At 42.3% G+C, this 26443-nt stretch overlaps 1 protein-coding gene across 1 annotated transcript in view; it reads left to right on the forward strand.

The window, feature by feature from the left end:
* Positions 1–629: 629 nt before the first annotated feature.
* PPM1H (protein phosphatase, Mg2+/Mn2+ dependent 1H) overlaps positions 630–26443 on the forward strand; it is a 261473-nt gene continuing 235659 nt past the window's right edge. Inside the window, exon 1 of the mRNA XM_060165666.1 lies at positions 630–975. Within this exon, the coding sequence (XP_060021649.1) occupies positions 731–975 (245 nt within the window). The 5' untranslated portion in view covers positions 630–730. The remainder of the gene's footprint in view (positions 976–26443) is intronic.

The raw sequence follows: 26443 nt of genomic DNA on the forward strand, positions 1-26443 counted from the left end.
CTTGGAGCCGTCCCACCGGGATTCCACCTGTCTCCCTTTTCAGCTCCCGAAGTTTCCTTTGTCGAAGGCGTAGGCGGCATTTCTCCTCGAGTAGATTCAACTGGCTTTTCCCGGAGGCCCGGCTCCACGTGACCTCCCCTAACACCTGTACAGCCACCAGCTCACAGCGCCCCCATCCTCTCCGCCAGGTACAGACCCAGCGTGGCTCCTCCTCCCCCAGGAGGTCACGGTCCGGGTGCGAGCCTCGCTCGGGCCGGCAGGGGAGGGGCTGAGCTACGGCCCCGCAGCCGCTGGAGCCCTTGCAGCCGTATTATCACATGACTCGACGGCGGCGGTAGCCTTGGCAGCAGCTGCGCCGGCTCCGCGGACTCGCCGGGTGGGCTCAGTTCCGCTCACGCAGGAGTCGAGCGCAGCAGGCGGGGAAGGGACCTGCTGAAGCTGCGGCCTCCCAGCCGCTCCCGGAGCGCTCGGCATCTCCCCCGGCCCGGCCGGCCCGCTCCATGCCGCTCCATTGCGGAAGTGTAGCGGGGGGAGGGGGCGGCGGCGGCTGCACTGAGCGCGGGAGGCCGGAGCTCGGCCCCTTGCAGCACTAGGCTCTGGGAGCAGCGCGGCGCGCCCACCGGCCCGGCTGCCCGTGCGCCCGCCGCAGCCTGCATGCCCCGCGCTGCGCCTCGCCCGGCCCCAGCCGCCGCCCACTGCTCGCACCGCTGCTGCCGGGCGCCGGAGTAATATGCTCACTCGAGTGAAATCTGCCGTGGCCAATTTCATGGGCGGCATCATGGCTGGCAGCTCAGGCTCCGAGCACGGCGGCGGCGGCTGCGGAGGCTCGGACCTGCCCCTGCGCTTCCCCTACGGGCGACCCGAGTTCCTGGGGCTGTCTCAGGACGAGGTGGAGTGCAGCGCCGACCACATCGCCCGCCCTATCCTCATTCTCAAGGAGACCCGGCGGCTGCCCTGGGCCACTGGCTACGCAGAGTGAGTGCAGCGACACCGGCGGCGCCCCTGCTCTCCTCGCGGCCCTTCCCCGCACGCTTCCAGCCCTCCTCTCTCCTTGTTCCTCGGCCCCAGGGCCCTCCGCTGGCCGCTGGCGTCCAGGCCTCGGCGGGCACCTCTTTACTGACACTGGCCATTTCTCTCTTCTCCCACTCCCCTTTCCCCCAACCCCGAGGGCGCGGCGTCTCCAGCCCGGGTTTGGGTGGTAGATGGGTGGGTGGCAGCGCTGGACCGTGGGAAAGCTAAGGCTGGACGCGGCTGTGAATCTGGTGGCTGTGACACTTGGAAGAAAGAGCGTGGAACAGCTCTGCTGAAGTTTGAAACACAGAAGGGAAATCTGGTATCTGTGCTCCCATTACCCCCAAATCTTTGTGCCTCCGCGTGAAGTTTGTGCGGTAGAGCTTGGAGGAACTGTCCCTGCGCCAGGGTTTGCGGGGTGGGGCGGTTGTCCGAGCCCTGGAAGCGGCCGCGGCCCCGTGCTTGGTTGCACAGTTCAGAAGGTCTCAGTTTCTCTGATTTCAGCCTAAGAGCTCATTCGCTTGTCCTTTAGCAGGTAGGAAAACCTGCGCCTTTAGTAAACGCCAATATTGTTTCCCCCTGTCCTTGGGGAGGGGGAAACTTCTTCCAGGTGTCTAATGATAGCATTTTGGTAATCAGTTTTGGCAATTAAGCGAGAGTTTGAGTGATCTACTATTTCAAGAACCGGTTGAGTTAGGTTGACGACCTGGAGTGGAACTGGGAAAGGAGAGAGGAAGGATTTTAATGGCCTTCCCCCAACCCTACGGCTACTCTTCCATTCACCATTAATGACCGTTTTATGAACGTTAGGGTAATGTTTCTTCCCCTATTCAGCGTTATGAAACTGGGAAACTCGGAAGGTGGAATTTAGCAAACCAGAGTTCCGGGATTAATAATGACCAGGTGGGTGTGCAAAAGTGCACGCAAACCCTTGGTGCCTGGCACACCTGCCCCTTTTCCTTTAACTTCATCCGCTCTATTATCTTGGCCCTCCCTTACCAGTGCATAGCCTCGCCCGCTGATTGGTTCATCGGGGAACCAATCAGCTCTCCCGACGCCTGGGCGCTTCGATGCTGACCCTGTTCTGGTGTCCCGGATACCCCCGAGCAGGCCTGGTTCCCGACGCTCCGGGTTCCCGGGTAAGGGTTGGTTTGGGAGACGCTCTTCCTAGAATCTCGAATTCTCTTTTCCTTTGCCTTTCATCATACAACCATTTCTCCACCGGCTGAAATAGAAAATATATATAATTGGGGATAGATGACTGGAGTGTGTAAAAACAGTGAGGACACAGAAGTGAGAGTGATGGGTGCTAAAACAATAAAATTTAACACATAATAAAGGACAAAGCATGGTAGAGAACGGTGAGGTTGGGGAGGTAGAAAATATCATTATACGTTTCAGGAGAAAACCAAAGCAAAAACACCTGTGTGAGGGAAAAGTGCCTGCCAAAACACCAAGTACTGTTTCTCGATTGAAAAAAAAAGTTTAAACGACCATTTGGACCTTTGCAAGGCCAAAGGCAACTTGGAGGCATACAGTGTCCTACAATTCTGTAGGTGGGGGACCTCGTGCCTGTCAAAAACCTAAATGTGTAGGGCCCATTGTCACTCCAGTGGGTTCCCCAGGGCAAGGGCACCTATCTGAAGGGCAGAGAGATAAGAAGAAAGATGTTTAAAACACAGAATGTGGAAGCTACTTGGACACGCAAAAGGAGTACCTCAGTTAGCAGGAAGGAAAGGAAAGGGGAAAAAAAACCCGTTTCAAAATGTTTGGATCCTATGACAAGCACACGATGTGCCAAGGGCTGTAAAGCATATAAGGGAATCTGAAATGAGACGTGTGGGAGGCGTATAGCTTCCTTATCACTAAGAAGCTTATCTTACCCTAGTCTAGGACACGAGGGAGGTTCAGTTGTAGGTTCGAAAGGGCACTGTAAGATGTTTAATTATTAAAGCTAGTTATAAAAGTAGTACATACTTGTTAATTCAAGCAGAGACCTGTATACAAATGTTGTCTTGTCACTTCCCTCTGTCAGATGTTGTACTGTACCACTTCCTCAAACTTTGAACTATAGTTTATCTTCCTGCAAAAATACATCCTGAATGATCAAAATGGCTGAAATAGGGAAGACGAGAGACAGACAAGTAGGAACTGTGGTTATGGTCAGAGGCCACTTCCAGTAATACTGCCCAGGATATACTGGGAGGAGGAATTCTCTTTGTTCTGGAACGTACCTTAGAGGGATAGGATTGGTAGGAAGATTGCTCAGAGTGGGGATCAGAGCGGTGCTCAGAGTCCCAGCTTGAATCAGAAGTGGTTTGTTTCCAGAAAGTGAGCTACTTTCTAAGCCTTCCTGGGGAGGAAGAATTGGCATCACTTGGTGACTGAGGAGTTAGAGGAGAGTTGAACTCTAGTGTTGTTGAACTTTTGTATGGTAGGAAAAAAGAAAAAAAGGTGAGGGTTTCCCTGTTGGCGCAGTGGTTGAGAATCTGCCTGCTAATGCAGGGGACATGGGTTCGAGCCCTGGTCTGGGAGAATCCCACATGCCGCGGAGCAACTAGGCCCGTGAGCCACAACTACTGAGCCTGCACGTCTGGAGCCTGTGCTCCGCAACAAGAGAGGCCGCGATAGAGGCCCGCGCACCGTGATGAAGAGTGGCCCCCGCTTGCCACAACTAGAGAAAGCCCTCACACAGAAACGAAGACCCAACACAGCAAAAATTAATTAATTAATTACTAAACTCCTACCCTGAACATCTTAAAAAAAAAGGTAAAATGGTCTATTTTTTGCAACATATTGTTAATCCCTTTAAGAAGGAGATACTCTGTAGGTTATAGAACTAGAGAATTAGCTTAAGTGATCCCTGTAAGATTTGGGGATCCAGAAACAGAAGTCCCTCATTTATTCAGTATTTATTGGCATTGTGCGAGGTGGAATTTCCTGCTCCTCAGAAAGCCTCCTGTTGTGGCTGAGAAGTTTAGCCATTTGATTCAGGGCTGTATGCTAGGTTGTAAAGCATTGTAGTTACAGATAACATCCACGGAGCTAAAATCTTTCCAAAAACATTGATTAGCAAGTTTTATTTTTTAGTTTGGTGTTGAATCACTGACTTAGCCTGTTAGACCTGCTCAGAGAGAGCCCATGGGAAACAATAGTCGGACCCAGAGACCTCACATGGTTCTTTTCCACAAGTTTAAATAACCACCCAAGTGCGTCAAGGACCCGGAAGTCAGTTCAGTTTTTAATAGGTCAGAAGTGCATTTTGACTTTTCTTCTTCTTGACCTTTTTCCCAACCTCTTTCCCACTGATGGTCAGTTGGATGTAGTGAATGTGGAGTTGGTGCCTGAAACTACGACAGTAGATGATGCAGAGAATATGCAGTGCTCTGTATATGAAAGCATCATATTCAAGTTTTATCAGTGGTAAATTTCTTTGCTTGTACAGAAAGAATAAATCATAATTATAGTATTATCTTATTTAGATTATATCTGTAACTATGCCATTTTTTTCCTATTACCTTTCTTATAAAAGTGCCCCAGACATGGGTATTTAAAGAAAGCTACTTTGAGAGTTTCTGTTAAATGTGCATTATATAAGTTCTTTCTGCCTCACGAAGTTCAAGGTTGTGAAAATTTTGTTGAAATTTAACCTTATTTAAATCCAGCAAACGGCCCACAAGTATTTGGATTTATTTTGGAATCTATAGGCTCTTCCATCTCCCCAGTCATTGGCACTAATTAGCAATTACGAATAAATTGCATTAGTTGGCTGTGTATTTTTTTTTGACATCTTTATTGGAGTATAATTGCTTTACAATGGTGTGTTAGTTTATGCTTTATAACAAAGTGAATCAGTTATACATATACATATGTTCCCATATCTCTTCCCTCTTTCGTCTCCCTCCCACCCTCCCTATCCCACCCCTCTAGGTGGTCACAAACCACCTAGCTGATCTCCCTGTGCTGTGCGGCTGCTTCCCACTAGCTATCTATTTTATGTTTGGTGGTGTATATATGTCCATGCCACTCTCTCACTTCGTCCCAGCTTACCCTTCCCCCTCCCTGTGTCCTCAAGTCCATTCTCTAGTAGGTCTGTGTCTTTATTCCTATCTTACCCCTAGGTTCTTCATGACTTTTTTTTTTCTTAGATTCCACATATATGCGTTAGCATATGGTATTTGTCTTTCTCTTTCCGACTTACTTCAGTATGCAACTCAATAACAAAAAAACAAACAGCCCAATCCAAAAATGGGCTGTGTATTGCTGATAGCAGAGAAACCGCTATTTCTCTGACCGCAGAGCTCAGAAATCCCCTGCCCTTTGTTTTTCCCTTCTGGCCTCTAGTACACCCACCCCTCTTACACCTGGTAGCAGAGCTCCTCCCTGGGAACTCCCTCTTTGACTTTTGCAACTGAAGAACCTTGAGGTTTTCCACTTCTTGTTGGATAAGGAGGAAAAGAAATGAGTGGGGTGTGGTGTTAGGGGGCTTTCACTTAACGGAGCTCTCCATAGCGCTTTTCTGCAGATCCGTGCCGAGTAGCCTAAAATATTTCATCTACCTTTCTACTAACCTGCAGAAGGTATTAATCTCCTATTTGGAAATAGGAAAGCAGGTGGCTAAGCTCTCCTCCATTTTTCAGATTATAATGAAGTCATCCCCTCAGGGGTGGAGCTCCTGGGCTGTCCTTTTTCTTAGAAACATGGATCAGCTTCCTTCAAAGACTAGTGATGCTTCGGGTAGAGGATTTAATTATCGTGAGGGGTTGTGTTTATCCTGTGTTGCAGCCCCAGTTACATAGACATCGTCTCTGATTTTGCCCCACCACACAGTGCTTCCTTATTATAGCAACAGTTACATCCATACTGACTGATAACTTAAAACTGACTGCATGATAGAATTGTTTTCTAAAAATGTATAATGTTATTGAAGATAACTTAGAAATTTGAGATATAATTGACATGACATACTAGTTTCAAGTGTACAGCATGATTCAATATATGCATGTACTGTGAAATAATCACCACGATAAGTCTAGTTAACACCCATCACCACACACAGATACAGTTTTTTTTGTGATGAGAACTTTTACTCTTAGCAACTTTCAAATATACAGTACAGTATTGTTAACTATAGTCACCATGCTGCACATTACATCCCCAGGACTTATTTGATAACTGGAAGTTTGTACAGTTCTGTGTCTGTGAGTTCGGTTGTTTTTTTCTTTTCTTTATTTAGGTAAGAAGTGGATTTATTTAGAGAGAAACACACTCCACAGAGTGTGGGCCATCTCAGAGGGCGAGAGTGGCCAGTTTTTTGCTTCTTTAAGATTCCAAATATAAGTGAGATCATATGGTATTTGTCTTTCTCTGAGTTATTTCACTTAGCATAATGCCCTTAAGGTCCATTCATGTTGTTGTCAATGGCAGAATTTCCTTTTTTATGGCTGAATAATATTCCAGTATATATATGGAATATTATATGTATGGAATATATATATATCTCATATTTTTTAATTCATCCATTGATGGACACTTAGGTTGTTTCCATGTCTTGGCTGCTGTAAATAATGTTGCAATGAACTTGGTAATGCAGATATCTTTTTGAGTTAGTATTTTTGTTTTCTTCAGATAAATACCTAGAAGTGGAATTGCTAGATCATATGATAGTTCTATTTTTAATTTTTTGAGAGATCTCCGTACTGTTTTCCATATTGGCTACACTAATTTATCTTCCCATCAATAATGCACAAAGGTTCCTTTTTTTCCACATCTTTATCGACACTTGTTATTTCTCATCTTTTTGATAATAGCCATTCTAAGAGGTGTGAGATGGTATTTTATTGTGGTTCTGATTTGCGTTTCCCTCATGATTAGTGATATTGAACACCTTTTCATGTACCTATTGGCCATCTGTATGTCTTTGGCAAAATGTCTATTTGTATCCTCCACTCATTTTAAAGATCAGATTTTTTTTTTTTGCTGTTTACTTATATGAGTTCTTTATATATTTTGGCTATAAACCGCTTATCAGATATGTGATTTGCAAATATTTTCTCCCATTTGGTAGATTGTCTTTTCATTTCTTTGATGGTTTCCTTTGCTGTGCAGAAGCTTTTGAGTTTGATGTAATTCTACTTGTTTATTTTTACTCTTGTTGCCTTTGCTTTTGGTGTCAAATCCAAAAACTCATCATGAAGATCAATGTCAAGGAGGCTACTGCCTATGTTTTCTAGGAGTTTTATGGGTTCAGGTCTTACATTCAAGTTTTTAATCCATTTTGAGTTAATTTCATGTATGATATAAGGTAGTAATTCAGTTTTTCTTTTGCATGTGCTGTCCATTTTCCCCAACACCACTTATGAAGAGACTGACCTTTCCCCACTGTATGTTCTTGGCTGCTTTGTCATAAATTAATTTACCATATAGGTATGAGTTTATTTCTGGACTCTTTTCTGGACTCTTTCTGCTCCATTGATCTATGTGTCTGTTTTCATGCCCATACCATACTGTTTGGATTTACTCTCACTTTATAATATAGTTTTAAATCAGGAAGTGTGATGCCTCCAGTTTCGTTCTTGTTAAAGATTGCTTTGGCTATTTGAGGTCTAATGTGGTTCCATCCAAATTTTAGGATTGTTCTATTTCTGTGAAAGATGCCATTGTAATTTTGATAGGAATTGCGTTGAAACTGTAGATTGCTTTGAGTAGTATGGACATTTTAACAATATTCTTTCAACTCATGATCATAGAATATCTTTTCATTTATTTGTGTCTTCAACCTAATTTATCAGTGTCTTACAGTTTTCAGTGTGCAGGTCTGGTCTTTTACCTCCTTGGTTACGTTTATTCCTATTTTATTCTTTTTGATGCATGTAAATGGACTTGTTTTCTTAACTAAAAAATTTTAAAGATAAGTTAGTTTAAAAATTAAGTGTCTTTATAATTTTCTCTGATTTGCCTAATTTGAACAGAGGATTGATATTTTTCCCCCTTGAATTTATGCCATTCTCCCTCAGGAAATAAACAACATTCATCTGCTTCCATTACTTCTCTCATCCAATCAATGAAATCATTTCTTTCGTATGCTGGGTCCATAATATAAGACACAGTCATCATCCTCAAGAAAATCTTACGGCATAGTCTTTCCCCCTTTAGTGTCATTCTTTGAAATTAAATTGAAGTGAAATCATGGACTATTAAGATTACAAGAGACCAACACTGCGGGTGGGGGAAGTTGTTTGTTTTGTTTTTAAATGTCTTAATGCTTCTGGGCAATTTCACATCTCAGTATTTGGAGCCTTTAAGTCACACTAGGGAAGCAAATTGTTCTTTTCAGCAAGCATTATGATTAGCTGCGAAGCCCTCTGTACCTGAAGGTCGCCAGACCTTTATACATACCTTTATAAAGGTATGAATAAAGAAAAAATTATCCTGACGCTTGTTAAAAAGGTAAGAAAGACTTTATTCAAGACTATTGCAATAGGGGCATTGTATTAGGGGAGAGAAATCAGACTCAACTCCAACTACAGCAAAGACAGATGGAAATTTATAACCCAAGAACAGAGTGATGAGTTCAGTGGATGGAAAATTACTAAGAGGAAACGTCAAGGATAGGGGGATTCTTGCTGAAGGTAGGTCAAGGAATTATACATCAAAGGTAGGAGATGAGGAAATTGATGAGATATCAAGGGTGATCAGATTTGACTGCTAAGTAGGGACATAAAAAAACCAACTTTCTTATTTACTATCAGCAACGGTTCATGAAATAAAGGATATTTTAAATCAGAAGTGTAGAGGCATATAATCTCAGCAAAAAGAACAGTTTTTAGTTTTTTGAAAACGCTATGCTCCTATTTTTCTAGTTTTTCACAGACTCAGAACCATGTATTTTACCTGTCCTGGGGGATTCCCAAGACCCTTTACAGTTGTAAACTTTGTGAGTTACTGGGATTAGGCTGAGAACCAGTGTCTTTCCTTCCAGGCTGTGGTTATTCCCCGTGGGGCCTGCCGTCTCCTTTATTGTGATTACAATTTTGAATTCCCCCAGTACTTCATTATGAAAATTTTCAAATATCCAGAGAAGTTGAAACCATTATATACTTAGCACCCGTATGTGCCCACCATCTAGATTCTACAATGCACATTGTGCTGTGTTTAATCATTTGCCTATCCATCAATCCATTCTTTTTATTTTTAAGTGTGTATTTCCTTTGGTCCAATGGCATTGATTTATGCTATTAAGTTATTTTCCACAGTAAATTAAAAGTTAGATTTGAGTAGCTTTGACTTTCTCAGTCGAGAAAACCACCAAACCATTAGGTCCTCATCCATGTGAGGGGGGCAGGAGGGGACCCAGATTTAACTCTTACAACTTGGTGCTCTGCAAATGCTCACTCAGTCCGTATGCTTTCCATAACTTAGCACTCACATAACTGAGAGCTTTACATGGGGTCAAACTGAAAAGTAGAAATAGTTGACACATCTCTTTGCTGTGCTCTTGTTCAATTAAATCAGTGGGAAATTGGTTTAAAACTTGAGTCACTCCTCTTTTCAGCTGGTAGCCAGTCAGGTGAATATTATCTGAGGAGTAGTCTGTTTAGAAAAGACTTCAGAATGTGTCGCCTGAAAAGTGCTTAGTGAATAATAAAGACACCATTGGGCTGTGTTTACCTTACTTCTGAAGCAGATGTAATCCACTGGGAAATTTAGGGAAATTAAAGTACTTGCTTAATTGCTCTTTTTCCAGTGAGGAATGTGAATCCATTGTGCTTTCTTTGATACACAATTTCTGACTTAGTTTTCTTTAAATGACTGTAAAATTTAAATGCTTACCTGTATTTTCTTTGTGTGCTTATTTATGAGAAAAGATAATGAAACCACCAAGTTACATCTGTAGAGCTCTGTATAGTCCCTGCCATGTATACTTACAAATAAGCATCTGTTAGCCATGTTTAATAAAAGGAAAATGAGGCCCAGAGAGAACGTATGTTACTTTAGAATCTCATACCGTCCCGTGATCCTAGTTGTGACCATGGCTGAATCATTGAACCTGACCATTTGTTGTGTGAAATTTTTCATTAATAAAAAGGCATCATATCCTCATAAACAAAATGCCACAGAAGAGAATGTGTAATGTATTTAACTACTCAAAGGAAACTAATAAAGCCTAATCTCTAGGTGTCTTTAAATTCCGTAAGGGCAAATTAGCACATCAAGTTTTGTATGAAAGGATGCTTTTCAAAGCTTTTAAAAATAGTTCTGCTGAGTATAATATACCTTTTAAAAATTAACTTTCTTAATATATGTGCATTTCCTATGTTTAACAGTCCAGATATTTTCAAAATTACCATCTTTTCCTAACTTCAAATTGCTTTCCCCCCCCCATTTTAATGTTTTTGGAAACCCTGTAAATCTTAAAACCAATCTGTACATTTTATGTAGTGATGTTTTTCTAAAGTTAATAAATAGATCATGTGTTTTACTATTAACAGCTACTTAGACATGAGGAAATAGACTGAGGAATTTTGAATAATGAGGCCCAAGTCCTGAGTCAGGTTTTATGAGACAGTACTTTTAAAAATTACTTTGGGAATTCTGTTACCTAAGTTCTTACTTCTTACTTAAGCACAATCAAGTCTGAATGGGAATGTTTCAACTTCGAGGGCCAGCAAGGCCAGCAGTGCTCGGGGTGGCCTTCATTTGCTGGTCCTTGGCCTCATGGGCTCCTGCAGGGCTATCTTGGGGAGTGTATGCCTTGGTGTCTTGGACTAGTCAGGTCTAATGGAGCCTTGCTGGCTGGCTGGGCTGTGTAATGAATCATTGCAGGGCTGTGGGAGAGGTCAATTATTTGCCAAGGTGAGGTGACTGAAGTGATTCGTGCACTCTACTGTCCTTTCAGGGAGTTGACAGACAGACATTTAAGCTATTGAAGAACAGTGCCTTTCTACCAGATAACCTTTTTCATATAAGCATAGGAGGGGAAAAAAATCTCAAGTGATAAATTGATTTTTTAAATAAAAGTGCAGTGAATTATTGAATTGCTATATTTAAGTGGTTGGCCACGGTGTACTAATAGTCATGCTTTACCTTTTTGAAAAGATGAACATTGACAAGTTATGTTTAGAACACACAACTGGCAAAAATAAGAGAAAATAAATGCTTAGTAGGAAGCAGATTTTAAGGGACGCTGAATATGGATAGCTCATAAGAGGATGTCAGGGGACGGAGGGAACCAAACTGGTATTACTCTAGAAAGAACTATTAAGTGGTTTTTTTGTTTTGTTTTTGTTTTAATATAGAAGAGGAAATAGCCACAGTATTTTGTTGCAAATAAATAGCCTATGAGGATACTATAGCCTAAAATATATGTTTGGGAAACACCAAGCGATTTTTTTTTAGCCTTTACCCCGTAAAGTAGGGTTTAGAATAGAGCCAAAGAGCCAGATTAGATGGCCTCTTGGCACCCTGCCCTGTGGTTATTAATAATGGGACCATGCTGCCTGGTTGTTAGAACCAGGTGTCCAGAGCTGGGCTGGTGATTCAGTGCAGCGGCAAATGGGAAGAAAAGAAGAATTGGCAACTCAGACTACAGCAGCTGGTGTTTATTCTTTAAAATATCCAGGTGCTCAGATGGGAATTGCAGGGGCCTGGCGTTGAAGCCCTGCCTCTCGTCCTCTCTCTGTGTCCCTGGTCATCAGGTCAGTGCTGACAGCGGCCACTTGGCCACGCTGGCCCTTTCCCGCCTCGCATACCACCTGAAGTCCTGCCTGCTGCCTTGCCACCCTCAGGGGCACCACGAGGTGTCCTTGGTCTTGGGTGTCATGGGCCGTGGGTGATGCTGTGGATTCCCTGCAGTCCTGGTTCCCAACCTTCTCTATTATGCACCCATTTATTTATTTATTTCCTTGGCTGGATCCCTCATGAACGATTTTGTCCGGCAAGCTGTATAAAAAATAAGTATTGCTGCCCCTTAACATTTTTTTAACCAGACACAGTATTTTCTAACCAGTAGGAGGGGTGGGTGTGGTAATAACATTTAAGCCGAATGCAAAGGATTAACCTTGGTTTCAGTTACTGTATGAGTCCTTACTGCACACAACCTATTTTTCATTAGCTTTTTCCCCTTCAGTATTTAAAATAGCTTAGGTATATTATTGCTGCCTTCCCTGATTCGTAAGGAGCATGGACCACGAGTTGGAACTCTGCTGACAGGCTTGGCTTTTGTACCACCCCTGGGTTTTCAGCTCAGATTCATGTCAAGATTATTTTGTTTGGGATTCGAATGTGTAACACCTTCCCAGAGCACCTTACTTCAAAGTCCCCGACGTCCTTTTCCTTGTCGAAAAATTATGTTTTAATAGTTTTATTTCCTTAGCTCGGAAAGTGTTGCAAGTTGCCTGAGAAGCCTGATGCTTGTCAGCTGTAGATTTAATTAAACTCACGCGAGAGTTTTGTTTTGTTTTGTTTTGTTTTTTCTAGCAGAGTTTTGACCCTTGGGCAAAAGTTTATATTGTAACAATTTAAAAAAAATTAGTTAATTTTTATTTATTTTTGGCTGCGTTGGGTCTGCGTGGCTGCGCGCGGGCTTTCTCTAGTCGCGGTGCATGGGCTTCTCATTGCAGTGGTTTTTCCTGTTGCAGAGCACGGGCTCCAGGGCGCTCGGGCTTCAGTAGTTGTGGCACACGGGCTCCATGGGCTCAGTTGTGGCTTGTGGGCCCTAGAGCGTGAGCTCATAGTTGTGGCGCACGGGCTTAGTTGCTCCGCAGCATGCGGGATCTTCCTAGACCAGGGCTCGAACCCATCTCTTCTGTATTGGCAGGCGGACTCACAACCCCCGTGCCACCAGGGAAGCTGTCTTGTAACAGTTTCTGTCATCCACTGACTATGGGTGAGAAGAACTTAAAAACATCTTTGGATGTCTTCTAACCTGCCAAGGTAGAGGAAGGCATTGATCAGTCAGGAACATAGAATTAGTGTTTTTAAAATGATATACTTTTTTTCCTCATCACAGAATTGGTATGTGTGCACTGTAGGCACTTTAAAATTCTTACAAGTACTATAAAGAACATAAAAATTATCCATAAATTCTATCATTCATAATCAGCTTCAACTGATAGTTTGTATCTCTAAGTACATTTGTATTTGTTTACGAAATGGGATAATTCTACATACTGATTGGTTTTTTCACCTGAAATGGAGTGACTATCTCTCCATGTAAATACATATTTTACTCTGTAATTTTTAATTGCTCCATTGTATTCCATTGATGATTTTAACATACTTTTTTTTTTTTTTGGTGGTAACCAATTTTTTACTATTAAAAACAGTCCTGGGATGGACTTCCCTGGCAGTCCAGTGGTTGAGACTCCCCCTTCCACTGCAGGGGGCACAGGTTCGATCCCTGGTCGGGGAACTAAGATCCCACATGCCGTGTTTTGTGGCCAAAAAAAAAACAGTCCTGGGATGAATATCCTTGAAGCCAAATCTTCATTAAACCATAATTTGAAAAGTGACATTTTTTCTGAGAAAAATGTTCAAATTGGACTTCTCCAGTATTTCTAGAGACATTATTCAATAGTTTGAAAAGGTCAACATTCAGGGTGAACATTATTTTGAGAAATGGCAGTTATGTACCTTATTTTAAAGTACTTTACCAAAGTAATGTTTTTGGTGAGCCAGGCTTCTTTTTTATTTTTAGGATTAAATAATTTGGTTTAGAAAAATGGCCCTTAAGGACTAGTTTAAGACCCTATTCTGAAGAATTCTCCAATGATTCTGTCGTGTCTTCAGCGCTAAAGGCACTCATTTGCTGTCATGCATTTGAGAGATAATTGGTGACATCTTTTGTTTTTATTTAATTGTTTGAACTTTTAATGAATAATCTTGAGGGTGTGGGCATTGTCGTATACATTTTAATTCCTCTAATAGTTAATATAGAGCTATATACATTAATGCTTAAATATATATACTGGAAATAGTGGGGAGACATAATGAATATAGTTCTTTTAATTTCAAATGAAGCAGAGGTTACCTTTGTTCTATGGGTTGATTTCAAATTATGAGCTCAACACCTGGGAATACAACAGTTACCACAATATTTACAAATTTCAGACAAATGTCTGAATGTCACTACGTGTCTCTTGGAGGCATTGCATGGTATCCTCTGCATCTGGATTTCCCTGTGGGGAAACGGAAAAAATACGTTAGCTTTCTGACTCTTAGCTGGAGGTAAGCAGTGAGAACAGTAAAGTAGACTTCTTGGTATATTTTAATGAGTGGCTGGGAATGGAAGTCTGTCTGTATGGATACTGAGTTCAGAAACCCACTGAAGTTTCTGAACATCAGTCCTTTGTCTGCCCTCTCACCTGCTCAGGTTTTTTTGCTTTTTGTTTTTTTCTCTCCATTTTCTTTCTGTTGTGTTTTTGGGGGGTGAGGGTGGAGGTTTGGTATATTCATAAGATGCTTGCTCATTAATCCTTCCTCAGTGCACAAGCTGAAGCATTATTGAATGAAGCGCAATCTATGATTTAGTTCACCTGTGGATTAGATTGTTTATACTGAAACTTGCACTTTTGGTTTGGTATGAAAACTCAAAAGTCACACGAGGTAATTGGTCCATTTCCCTCTCTGCCCAACCTCAGCCCGATATCTTCTAACTTAAAATCATGTGCATGTAGATATGCACCAGTTAGAATAAAATTCTTTACTCAAATTTAATTTCATTAAATTCTCCTAAATTGGTGTCGGTTCCCAAGCTGACTCTGAGAAGTTTTTGTTTTTGTCAGCTATACAGGCACATCTCAGAGATACAATAGTTTCAATTCCAGACCACTGCAATAAAGTGAATATCACCAATAAAGTGAGTCACATGAATTTTGCGGTTTTCCCAGTGCGTATAAAATTTATGTTTATACTGTAGTCCAGTGAGTGTACAATAGCATTAGGTCTGAGAAAAATGTACAAACCTTAGGTAAAAAAATACCTTATTGCTAAAAAATGCTAACAATCATATTAGCTTTCCGTGAATTGTAATCTTTTACATCTTTATTGTAAACTGTTACAATAGTAACATCAAAGATCACTCATCATAGATGACCATAACGAACATAACAACTGAAAAAAATGGAAAATTTGCGAAAATGACCAAAATGTGATACAGAGACATGAAGTGAGCAAATCCTGTTGGAGAAATGGTGCCGATAGATTTGCTTGTTGCAGGGTTGCCACAAACCTTCAATTTGTAAAAAAAAAAAAAAAAAAGAAGAAAAAGGAAAAAATGCAGTATCTGTGGAGCACAATAAGATGAGTGCAATAAAATGAGGTATGCCTGAATATATGTTATATTTACTGTACTGGAAATTAAAACTGAGAAATTAAAAAAAATTTATAAATTTAGTTAAAAAGAAACATGGAAGCATTTTTAATAAAAAATACCCATGTTTTCCAGAACAAAACCCAATTTAGTAAGAAGAGTGGCATCATTATACACTCACAAGTCCCTTTAGTGTCTGCCTTAATAGAAGACAGCTGGATTCATATCTGCTTCTGCACTTAATAGGTTGTACTGTCACACTCATGAGTAAACTCCACTCATACTCATGAAAGAATGAGTGTGAAAAAGGAAAGTAACATCATAGCATTATGATGAAAATAATTTTGACCTCATGTATCCCTTGAAAGGGTCTTTGAGTTTCCCTGGGGTTCCCAGATCATATTTTGAGAACTGCCAGTGTGGAGAATAAACAGTTAACATAACTTTCTGCCTTACTATTTTATTTGGCTGCGCCGGGTCTTAGTTGCTGCATTTGGGATCTTCTTTGCGGCATGTGGGATCTAGTTCCCTGATCAGGAATCGAACCCCGGGCCCCTTACATTGAGAGTGCGGAGTATTAGCCACTGGACCACCAAGGAAGTTCCTCTGTCTTATTTTTTGAACTCTGTTTTACAGATAGAAAACCTTAGACCACTTTAAAAAAGTTCCAGTGGAATGTATCAATAGCTCTTCCACTTCCAATACGAATATTTGTACTGATTCAGGAATACACTTCCACACACTCTGTGGTTTTTATTCCAGATGGTGGAGTACTTTGTTTGCTCCAAAGGGCTGTGTGTCATTATGTTTGGGCTATTTAAGACCATTAGACAGTTGAGAGGGGTTAGTATTGTCTATCTTTAATAGATAAAAAAAAAAAACAATAGGGGCCAGAATTTGCTAGAGTTGGGGTTAAAAGTACAGATCTTTGAGCACGTTAGGTTTATGGCAATTCTGGGATTATTTAATAGTGTATTGTACTGGTTTTCTTTGTATCATTTATCACAGATTTGCTGTATACTTCACATGAGCTAAGGGGCAAAATATACAGAGATTTTAAGAGGCTTACATTCTTGTTGGGAAGATAAATTCATGAAAAGATTAAAATCTAAGCCTAGTGTGACATAGGAGTAGCATGGTGCTGGGGGAAGATGAGAACCTCAAAGATGCAGCTTGAGGTCATCCTGGCTCTTCTAACCAGCTTATGGCTTCAGCAAGCTGGTTCACTTTATTAGTTCTCAGTTAAGTCATTGACTGAGTCCTTTCCAGCTAGGAGGTGCTGAGTAAGTACCTCCTTACTCAAGCACAGCAGAGGTTGTGCACTGATTAGTTATTTTTTACTGACTTGTAAGGTACTTGTATACAGTTCATAAAAGTTAATGCTTTTTCATTTGCCTTATTTGTTTTATCATGAATAAAATCTCTGGAGGATCTGTTGGCTGTTTTGCGTGTTAGCAAAGGTGGTAGTGAATTGAAAATCTAATTACATGTGATTTAATGATACAAACTTCTGAATCTAACAGCCTGGTAAACTCAGGGTGGTGGAATGGAGACTAAGCTTCTTGCCTGGAGGATCGCCTTCCGTCCCCACATCCTGTGCAGCAATGAAGAGTGAGCACCAAGCACAGACTGTAATATTGTTTCTAGAACAAACAAAATAAAAAATTCTAAATAGTTTATCCTGGATTAAAAGGGACTAAATTTATAGGCTTTTTTCCCCCTCTAATTCTTGGAGAGTAATGAGGCAGTCACTGTATCTGTCCAGAAAAGTTTTGATTTGAAGTATTCGTGTAGAAGGACCCATTTTTATGAGTGAGGCAGGTAAAATTATGGTGGTGATGATTCCAGCATAGTTGGTTCCCGTTGGTTCCGCTCTGGGATGACCTTTTTTAAGGCATGATTCAGTTAGAGCCAAACCATAATTTGTAAAGTATGTAGATGTCTGAATAGAGTATATGAAAAGTTGAAACAGATGTGAAATTGGTAGAAACCTACTGATCCTTCCAGAAAAAAAAGGAATGAGGATCACAACCAGTGTTGAATTTAGCTCCTCTGGTTAGCCCCAAGTTGCCTGAGGGTGGGTGACCCGAGGACATCTGTAGTGCTCTCAGAATTGTGCTGTCACTTGGTACAGAGCGAATGTCCTCTACTTTGGCAGTTAAACTGCTGTGGAAAGCAGCTGTACTTGATGGAATTTAAATCAATATCTGTGCTTGTATGCGGCCCTGCAGCCACTTTATCACTCTACTCTTGTCAGCATCTCTGACCTAAGAGTAAAGGACGCGGTATCTTGCTTAAGATTTGGTTTTGAAAACTCATGGAAGTCAAATTATATTTTAAAAGCACTGGGAAGCTGTCTACTTAAAGTTTGTCACTGTGGGACATATTTTCACAGTGTTGAGAATAGTTTTGTTCATCAGTATTGGTTCTTTGTGAGTTGGAGTTGAATATGCTACATTTTCCTATAGTGGAGGATAAATATAGTGGTAGGTTCATTTCAGATGCCAAGTGACCAGCTGCTAGCTTCAATAGCTCTTTGAAGATATCAGGGGTAAATGGCTGGAAATGAGTGGTTGGGTCATTACCTACTTCAGCTTCCTCCCAATTTTGCTTTTTGATACTCTGAGAGGATTGATTTACTTTCGGTATCTGTTCATACCGGAATTGCTTGAGCATCCATTTCTATAGTAGGTTTATTCCAATTTAAATAGGAACGAGGGCTTCCCTGGTGGCGCAGTGGTTGAGAGTCCGCCTGCTGATGCAGGGGACACGGGTTCGTGCCCCGGTCCGGGAAGATCCCACATGCCGCGGAGCGGCTGCACCCGTGAGCCATGGCTGCTGGGCCTGCGCGTCCGGAGCCTGTGCTCCGCAATGGGAGAGGCCACAACGGTGAGAGGCTCGCGTACCGCAAAAAAAAAAAAAAAAAAAAAAAGGAACGATTCAAAACAGTATGTGCCACTATTTTTTCTCACAAGAAACACTCTTAGTGTTTGAACTTAAATTACATGTCCTTTCCTGGGATATATTTATTTTTACCACATCTCAAAGCAGGGTTTTACCTCATCTGTAAAGCTAATTTTGCAGTATTATTAGGAAACTAAGTAATTTAGGTGTTTTGTTCCTTAAATATAATAGGTTAGGTATTTATAAGTTGAAGGGTGAGTTATCTCCATTTCATACCGTCTGGCATTCAAGCTTTTTAGAATATGTTATGGGACACACACCGAAAACAAAACAGAAAATGTTTAGATTGTGTTATGTTAGTAAAATAAACAGTTTGATTATTTTCTTTAATAAACATAATTTTAACAATCTGTGATCAGTAATGCCCACTTTTTTTCCTACAGTAAAAACCATTGAATCATATACTTTATTTTTTAACATGTTTATTGGAATATAATTGCTTTACAATGGTGTGTTTGTTAGTTTCTGCTTTATAACAAAGTGAATCAGTTATACATATACACATGTCCCCATATTTCTTCCCACTTGCGTCTCCCTCCCTCCCACCCTCCCTATCCCACCCCTCTAGGTGGTCACAAAGCACCGAGCTATCTCCCGCTGCTATGCGGCTGCTTCCCACTAGCTATCTATTTTACGTTTGGTAGTGTATATATGTCCATGCTACTCTCTCACTTTGTCCCAGCTTACCCTTCCCCCTCCCCGTATCAAGTCCATTCTCTAGTAGGTCTGTGTCTTTATTCCCGTCTTGCCCCTAGGTTCTTCATGACCATTTATTTTGTTTGTTTTGTTTAGATTCTATATATGTGTGTCAGCATACGGTATTTGTCTTTCTCTTTCTGACTTACTTCACTCTGTATGACAGACTTTAGGTCCATCCACCTCACTACAAGTAACTCAATTTCGTTTCTTTTTATGGCTGAGTAATATTCCATTGTATATATGTGCCACATCTTCTTTATCCATTCATCTGTTGATGGACACTTAGGTTGCTTCCATGTCCTGGCTATTGTAAATAGAGCTGCAATGAACATTGTGGTACATGACTCTTTTTGAATTATGGTTTTCTTAGGGTATGTGCCCAGTAGTGGGATTGCTGGGTTGTATGGTAGTTCTATTTTTAGTTTTTTAAGGAAACTCCATACTCTTCTTCATTGTTGCTGTATCAATTTACATTCCCACCAACAGTGTAAGAGGGTTCCCTTTTCTCCACACCCTCGCCAGCATTTATTGTTTGTAGATTTTTTGATGATGGCCATTCTGACCGGTGTGAGATGATATCTCATTGTAGTTTTGAGTTGCATTTCTCTAATGATTAATGATGTTGAGCATTCTTTCATGTGCTTGTTGTCAATCTGTATATCTTCTTTGGAGAAATGTCTATTTAGGTCTTCTGCCCATTTTTGGATTGGGTTGTTTGTTTCTTCGATATTGAGCTGAATAAAGCCCACTTTTACTAAGCCATACCGGGTACAAATAAAACTTAGATTATGTCAGCTAGGTTGACAGGAAACATTGTTAATTCAGTTTTCAGTCAGTTAACATTTATTAAACTCCTACTGAATATAAAGCTCTAAAGTATGAAAATAAATGCATTCCCTATCTTCAAGAAGTTCACAGGTTAGCCGGGGAGATATAGTATGTGTCTAACTATAAGATAGTGAGTTACTGTGATAAAGAAATTCAACAAATGCAGTGGGAACTCAGCAAATGGGAACTCAGCCTATAAATTTAGTCCCTTAATTCTGGTGAGATTGGGGAAAATGGGAAGGGGGTTAGCAAAGCTGACGCTTGTCTAAGTCTTGAGGAATGGGTATTGGATAGAGGAGGCATATGAGGGAGACAACAGCGTGAGTAAAAGCATGATGGTGTGAAAGTGGCTATTTCTGGGAATTAGAATTATCTTTTGCGACAATTTGTAGGTATACATTTGTTGAAGCTCCTCAGAGAAAATCTCCACCTGGAGCCCAAGCCGCCTGGCACTAGACATAGAATGATCCTGTCTTCTTCTGGCAAGAGTGGGTGCTGATAAAATTTTGATTGCTCTTTTTGTTTGCCAGGCATGGCCTCTGAAATCTGTAAGATTTGTGCTTTCCTTCATTATGGTAAAAAGAACCGTATCTGAATGATGCTTCTGTATTTAGAAATCCTGCTGGGTTGCTCTTGGGATGTACACCTTCACGTTATGTATTGAGGAATGGAGGGGAACTGGGAGATTAGACCTAGTGGGATTTGTCGTGGATGGAGGTCTAAGGTGAATTCACTGTGGACCACAACTCTTGCTACAGGAAAGGTAATAATGATGAGGGGCATCCTCCCTCGTGTGCTGGTAGCATCACCTGGATATGTCCTGCAGAAGCTCTGCTACAGTCTGTGCCAAACACCCCCTGGCCTACCTGATTGAATCACCAGGGAAGTAGAGCACATTCTAGAAAACAGGATAGTAGAACTTAAAGGCCCTGCCTAAGGCACAGAGCTGCAGACACTGCTGGTACTGCCTGTGTTTGACAAGACATTAGAGAGCCACTGAAACCCTAAGCCAATTTTTCTTTTGCCCTGAGATTTCTGACTCATTGCAATTAAAATCAAAGTAAGACCGAGTCCAGAAAGTGTCAGACCTTAAAAAAAAAAGTGTACAGAGGCCAGGGACAGGGCTGAAAAGGTAGATTGAGGTGAAGAGAGTGAAGGCCCTTGTATATCATAATAAGGAATTTTATACCATAAATAGTAGGTAGCCGCAAAGGATGCTTTTTAGTAATCAGGTGTTGGGAATAACATGATGAGATATTTTGGAAAAATAACTGGTAGGCATAGGAGAGAAACAGGTGAAGGTGAGGTATGATAGTGAATGAAAGAAGAGGGTACTGTTGGAGGGCTTCTAGATGTAGAGCTAGCAGACTGTGGGGGCTGATTGGGAATGAGGAGGAGGTATGCAGTAGGGACATTGAGCACTTTACCCCTTCTCTGATTCTCTTCTTGTCAGGACACATGGGAGGCTTAGACTTTTCTGCTCCCTTTTAAGCTAGGTGAGCCCATATGACTAGTGCTGCCCAGTGTGTTGTGAGCGGAAGTCAAATGTCACTTCCAGGCTGAAGCATTTAACTGTAGTTGGAAGACCTTCCAATGTTATCTTCCTCTCATACAATAGTGAGAAGGCTGTGTGTTTCAGATGGTTCATCTACAGGTTGGTGGAGCCTTAGTCCACTGAGTCCCTATAGCGGGGACATTGCCCTGTAGGGTTGTTCAGGTATATAGTGATCAGTAGCTGTTGTGTGAAGCTACTAGGATTTGGGGGATGTTTGTCACATAGCATATTGTGACTGATGCATGGTGGTGGCTTGTAGCCTACATTTGTAGATGGAACCTGCAGTGGAAAATCAGGTTTTACTTATTGTATTTCATTATAGGTGCCACCTGAGAAAGAATCTGCACCCATGCTGGGTTAGAGTTAGGTCGATATCTTTGTAGGATTTCTTAGAGCTTGTAACTCACTGTGGAGAATTTTGAAACTGAGGGAGAGTGTGTGTTGCTTCCTAAACGTATCTGACTATGAAATCCATTTACTCACCTTTTTCGGTAAGTGCACTTATTAACGTTTTGAGAAACACAGTTAAGGAAATACCGAATTACACAGCCATAATGGTCTAGGCCTGACACTAATTGCATAAACCAGAAGAGTCTTCAACTGGAAAGGAAGGATAGATTTGAGGGAAAAGTTGAAAGAAGGATGGACAGGAGTGGGACTGACTAGATGTGTAAAGAGGTTTAATTGTTTTCAGTTGCCGTCTCATTTCCGACTGATTCCTCGCCAGTCTGCATAGTGCCTTTCCAGACCTTTTCCTTTTCCCTCCAACTATCAGTCCCATTCGTGCCTCCCTCTGTGTTGGTAGAGGCCCTTACCTTCCCCCCTTACTGGATCTTTGTTCAGCACAAGCTCCTCTTTCAGGCCACCTTGGGACCTCTTTAACATCATCTTTCTTGTCCCGTGGTGTTGGAGATGGAGAAACGTTCTGCCAGAAGTGTTAACGCCTTCTCTCCCTGCTACATACGCTCATAGGTGCCCTGACTTCCATTTCCTCTATTTGTAATCCCAGCATCTTGACTCTTCTCGTTGCCTCCCCCTTGGCCCAGAGGTGTGCTAAGTCACTGCTATTGGGTCAAACGGCACATCCCCTCTTCCAGTCCGTATCTCCCCTTCAAGTTACTGGACCCAAAGTTGCTCTCTTTTTGTAACCCCTTTATTTCTTTCCTTACACAAACACACATGGAATGCCTTCTGTATGCCAAGAACCCTTCTGGGCGCCAGGGACACAAAGACGGATTAGAGAGGCCGCTTCCCCCAACGTGTCTCGTGGGAGACCCATCCAACTGAACAGCACAGGGCATTGTGGGGAGACGAGCCCAGGGCGGGGACATCAGAGAAGGCTTCCCACGGGAGGCGTGGCAGGAGCTGAACGATAAAGAAGTCAGCCAGCCAGTGGAGGGGCTGGAAAGGAGAGAGGGGTGGGTGCACAGAGGGGTGAGAGTAGGGTGCACACCAGCAACTGTGGGTGGTCTCCATGCATTGCTTCTACTTCAGTGTTCCTCAAGAAGGTGCTTGCCCAAGGTCACCAGTGACTTTTTAGGTTCAAGCAGTCACTTAAATTTGTTCATCTTCCACATCCTCACCCGAGCAGTCATCGCTGCTACTCACTCTCTAGTCCATGAACTCTTGTATCTCTTAACTTCTGGAGACTCCTTCCTCTGGTCCTTTTTCTAATTTTCTAACTCTGCTCCCTTTTCTTCTCAGAAATCTCCTCTCAATTGCGCTGTTCCCGGGCTCTCCAAACCTCTCCCCGCTTCTCTTCACCCTCTCCATTAGCTGTTTTATCATGTGACTTTCATTGGGATTTGAATTTATCTTTAGCCTTGCCTCTCTCCTGAACACTTCCTGTGGTCCCCTCTGCTGTGCTCATACCTTCACTATGCCTGCCTATATTGTGCGCTTTGCATGAGTCTGAATTTAGATTTGTTTGAAATATGAGTGCAAGTTACAGGAGTTGTAAAGGACATGGTAGGTATTCCTTGCTCGTGTATCATTCACGAGCTAATGGTTTTTGACAATGCCAGGTGGAAGCAGTTGGATAATGCGAAGACCTCACTGTGCCAATACCTATGAACAGCTGGGGAACAAACCTGCCTTTAGTTTCCAGAGCTACACTGGTCTGTTAATAAAATTCTGTTGTGTAGGTTTTCTGGCGAGATAGCTTATTCTCTTCTTGTTCAATTACATTATGGTGGATACTTTTTTTTTTGGTGAATTGCCATATAATTCGGAATAACGTGCATTTGTCTTGTTAGTTTAATTTTAATTTTAATTTTTGGCTGCACTGTGTGGCATGCAGGACCTTAGTTTCCCAGCCAGGGATCGAACCTGGGCCCCCTGCATTGGGAGTGCAGAGTCTTAACCACTGGACCGCCAGGGAAGTCCCTGTGTGGTTAGTTTTATTAAAGCAAAAAAACCCACAACCAATTGAGTACATGTATATTGAGTCAGGGTTACTTTTTGGGATGCCATAGGTAGAAAGTGAATTAACTACTTTTGTAGAATGTTTACATTTCTGCCAAGTGCTTGCTAATGGTGTTCACCAGTTATTTCCAGTTCTGTTGGGGACGTGGCTGTTCACCGTCTTCCCTTCCTCGACAACCTGGGGACCCTCTAGACAGTGGAGGCTCTGTCCTCCCTGATGAGGACATGTGGAGCCAACCTGAAATGGGCATGTAGAGTGTGTGACAAAGAAACCTTTGTGAACACAGCGTAATATAGCCCATCCTTCCTGATGTACCTTTGCAAATTGTGTCAATATTTGGGAAATTAAAGTCAGTGGTTGCCTGGGGTATGAAAGTGGTTCTAGATTTTTCTTTCTTTTTCTTAATTTTACTTATTTCACTGAAATATAGTTGACATACAAATTCTAGATTTTCTTAGTATCTCAGGCAGTACATTGGGACCGTGAAGAAATAATTCTCTGATAAATGAATGAGTTGTGTAGCTTATGAGGTGGGTTTCACGACTTACCTGAATTTCTAATTAGAGTCCTTTAATGTCATCAGCCTTTTGTGGCGTTAAGGCTCGCAGGAGTATTGTGAAATGGACGTCATCTTTTCCTCTTTTATTGAAAAAGGGAAACAGGTGAGTTACTTAAAGATTTAATAAGGTTAGTCAACAAATATCGCCAGGTGCTGTGGCAGGCTTTGGGATTGAATAGTAACCAACGTAAAACCTGGGCCTTCAGGGACTTAATCTAGTAGAGGAGAAAAACAGCAATTAAAGTATCGAGTGATAAGTGCTGGTATGGGGGAGGCTTAGGGTGTTAGGGGCAGGAAGGGAGGGCTACCTACCCCTGAGCTGTGTGCTGAGGAGGTGATGTTGGTTCAGCTGAGATTTGCTAGACACTTTCTCTGTGCAGGTAATGGGATGGGTGTCGGGGATACAGTGGAGAAGAAAAGCATGGCCCTTGTCCTCACAGAGCCTATAGTCAAAGCTGAGACCGAAGGATGAGTGGTAATTAGTGGGAATCTGCCACCGGATCCCCTGAAAGTGGAAACCTATGTGCAAAGGCCTGAAAATAAGTAAATGCTCGGGTCGTAAGACGAGCTGCAGGGGAGCCAGGGACCGGAGGCTGAATGGCCTCGCACACAGGGAGGGACTCCAAGCACGCTTGTGAAATAATTGTGAAGAGCATACTTATGAAATTAAGGTCAGTAAATGAATTGTACAAGATCACATACACACTTCCTGGAAATATAATATCTTATGCCAAAAAACCCCCCAAAAACCAAACCCAGCACATTTTGGATGCTACCTTTGATTAAGAAACTTGATGAAATTGTAAGTTCCCTTTTGGGAGAATAATGTAGGGTTTAAAAGTTGGGCAAATGAGTGTAGTTTACAGCTTGTAAGATTGTTGGGGAGAAAAAGAAGTCAGGGGTGACTCCAGAGTTTTGGGCCTGAGAAACAGGGTGAATAAACGGTAGCTCCATTTTCCAATAGTAAGTCAGGGAGGCCCAGCGAGGAGCTGGTGTAGTGCTGTCCTCTAAGCAGCAGGCTCCAGCGTTCTTTGGCCCAGTCCAACCCCAGATCGGCTCCTTCTAGCTGACGCTTAATGGCCGTTTCCACGTCTGTGAGCCAGGGATCAGTCCTAACTCGCAGGGTGCTTGTGAGTATGAAACAAATGTGAGAACAAGAAAGGTGGTAAATAATTATTTGTAATTATCTGTTTAATATATACCCCACTCTTACTGGAAGCCCCTCAGGGCAAGGTCTACGTCTGTTTTGTTTACTGCTCTATTCCCAGCCCGGAACCCATAAGTGAGACAAAACTCCCAATAATGATACAGGGGGATCCTGTCCGGGAGGAAAAATAATTTTCTCTCTACCCTTCTGGGTTCTTGGCGGAGACACTGCCCACTCCCCCACTCTGGTAATAAAGACATATTAGCAGGAGTAAAACAGAAGTTTAATCACATGTATGTTTCCTGTATACATAGGAGATACCCAGGGAAACCGATTAACTTCCTGAAACCACTGGACCTCCAGGGAATTCCCCTGAGTTATCACCTTAAATACCTTTGGCTAAAGACAAAAGATGTGAGAGCCAGTTTTAGGAGGTTATTAGGAAAAGCACAGTAAACAAGGGTAGGGCTGTTGTGCAGATTTAAATTGCTGCCTCTCCACTGATAATAGTTTCTAGAGATTTAGTCATCCTCCTCTTTCCGGAACCAAGAGGGAAACACCCTTACAAATGGAAATTTCCCCTGTATGCTTAAATGTCTCTTACAAAGGGTAACATCTACTAGGTTTTCAGAGTTTCTCTGGTGTTTGCTATTTCTTAAAAATAACCAGCTCAAGATCATCCTTATGCCAGAGAGGCATACTTGGAGGTGGCATATTTTGTTCCCCTTCAGCTCCAAAGAAATTTTATTGCCTAAAATCAAGGAGGCATTATTATTTGTGTGTGTGGTACGCGGGCCTCTCACCGCTGGGGCCTCTCCCGTTGCGGAGCACAGGCTCCGGACGCGCAGGCTCAGCGGCCATGGCTCACGCGCCCAGCCGCTCCGCGGCACGTGGGATCCTCCCGGACCGGGGCACGAACCCGTGCCCCCTGCATCGGCAGGCGG

The sequence above is a fragment of the Lagenorhynchus albirostris genome, chromosome 11 (genome assembly GCF_949774975.1).
Source record: "Lagenorhynchus albirostris chromosome 11, mLagAlb1.1, whole genome shotgun sequence".
NCBI lineage: Eukaryota > Metazoa > Chordata > Mammalia > Artiodactyla > Delphinidae > Lagenorhynchus > Lagenorhynchus albirostris.